This window comes from Octopus bimaculoides, chromosome 14 (assembly GCF_001194135.2).
Source record: "Octopus bimaculoides isolate UCB-OBI-ISO-001 chromosome 14, ASM119413v2, whole genome shotgun sequence".
In the NCBI taxonomy this organism is placed as follows: Eukaryota; Metazoa; Mollusca; class Cephalopoda; order Octopoda; family Octopodidae; genus Octopus; species Octopus bimaculoides.
This window is the reverse complement of record NC_068994.1, coordinates 7,102,727-7,104,692: the sequence shown is the minus strand read 5'-3', so window position 1 is coordinate 7,104,692 and position 1,966 is coordinate 7,102,727. Positions and strand designations below refer to the sequence as shown.

The 1,966-nt window shown below is 37.1% G+C and overlaps 1 protein-coding gene across 1 annotated transcript in view; it reads right to left on the bottom strand.

Annotated features, from left to right (window-relative positions):
• The window catches only part of LOC106875042 (zinc finger protein 883), a 13,566-nt gene extending 11,606 nt beyond the window's left edge, over positions 1–1,960 (bottom strand). The window contains exon 1 of the mRNA XM_052973014.1: positions 1,353–1,960. Coding sequence (XP_052828974.1) covers positions 1,353–1,960 — 608 coding nt within the window. The remainder of the gene's footprint in view (positions 1–1,352) is intronic.
• Positions 1,961–1,966: the final 6 nt, after the last annotated feature.

Genomic DNA, 1,966 nt, shown 5'->3' with positions numbered 1-1,966 from the left:
TATATATATATATATATATATATATATATATATATATATATATATATATACACAAACACATATACACACAAATATATATTCATACATGCATGTGTACATATATATGTATGCACACACACACACACACACATTCATACACTTGTGTGTTTGTGTGCATGAATTGTATCTGGGTCATGGACTTGGTTTGTTGAGAACTTCCTGTCACACTACACCAGTTCCTACACACACACACACAAGCACACATAAACACGCACACACACACACACATGCATTATCAATTTACAAAATCAGCCACTTGGATACAATTCACTATAATACAATGTTAGGCATTCAGACATTACTAAAATACTTAGATCATTTTTTCCCCAAGTAGACAATTCCTCACAGACACACACACACACACACAGATGTTCGTTCACACACAAAGAACACTTAGCTAGATGTTGCTAAGTGCTCTTTGAAAATGATAAAATTGTATTTTAAAAATGTGAAAAATATTTATATTTATAGGTGCAGGCGAAGCTGTGTGGTAAGAAACTTGTTCCCAACCACATGGTTCCAGGTTCAGTCCCACTGCGTGGCATCTTGGGCAAGTGTCTTCTACTATAGCCTCGGACTGACCAGAAGCTTTGTGAGTAGATTTGGTAGATGGAAACTGAAGGAAGCCTGTTGTACATATATATATATATGTGTGTGTGTGTGTGTCTTTCTGTCTGTGTTTGTCCCCTCATCATTGCTTGACAACCGGTGTTGGTGTGTTTACATCCCTGTAACTTAGTGGTTCAGCCAAAGAGACTGATAGAATAAGTATTAGGTTTAAAACATAAGTCCTGGGGTTGATTTGTTCAACTAAAACTCTTCAGGGCAGTGCTCCAGCATGGTCGCAGTCAAATGACTGAAACAAATAAAAAAATAAAATATTTTCCTTTGGTCTAATTATTTGTATATGTAGTTTAGTTTAACATAAATCTACAGATGCCATACTGGGACCCCTCTTCAGTGTTGTATCCTGAGATTATTGGATGTTTCATGCCTTACAACAGACACCCTCATCCTGGCAGCCTGACTTACCTGTGTTGATCTGAACTTATGTCCTAAAATACATAAATACCTGAAAAAAAAATGTCACAACCACATGGTTCCAGGTTCAGTCTCACATAATAATAATAATAATAACAGAGACATAACAAAAATGCATTGTTGTAGAGAGATTTATGACTTTTATGAAATTTGCTTAATTCTATGTTCCATTCTATACCAATTATGGTAGGGTGGAGGGCATAAATGGAGTGTTTCACTAAATAACATGATAAGATAGGGAACACAAAAATCTGTATGTAGGTACTGTCGACTATGAATAATACATCTGTAATAAAGTGGTGTCTTTAATCATTGGGGTATTTATATCTTGGGAAAATGAGGTACTCTGTTCAGAAAAGGTGGATTTAAAATCAAAGGGGTACTCTTCTTTCTTCTCTTCTTCTTTTACCTCATTTTTATCCTTTTCTAGTTTGTTGCCATCTAATCCAGGAGGAGCTGTAGCTCGCTTCATGTTAATGTTCGACAGAATGTGGTCAGTGTGTATTTTAGTGTGGCGTAACAAATTACAGTTAGTGGAGAAAGATTTACCACAGATATCACATATGTAGGGCCTCTCGGTAGTGTGTGTCCACTCGTGACGTCGGAGGTTGGTACTGGTAGAGAAAGATTTCAGACAGACCGAACACTGATATGGTCTTTCGTTTGAATGAGTCTGAATGTGACGCTTCAATTGGAAATTGTCTGGGAAGGATTTGTCGCACATGTCACACATGAACGGTTTCTGATCTGTATGAGTCCAAATATGATGTTTCAGGTGTGTGCTGGTAGAGAAACTCTTTTCGCAGATGACACAACGAAAAGGTTTCTCCGATGTGTGGATTCGCAAATGACGTTGTAGATGAGAGCGATCAGAAAACATCTTCTG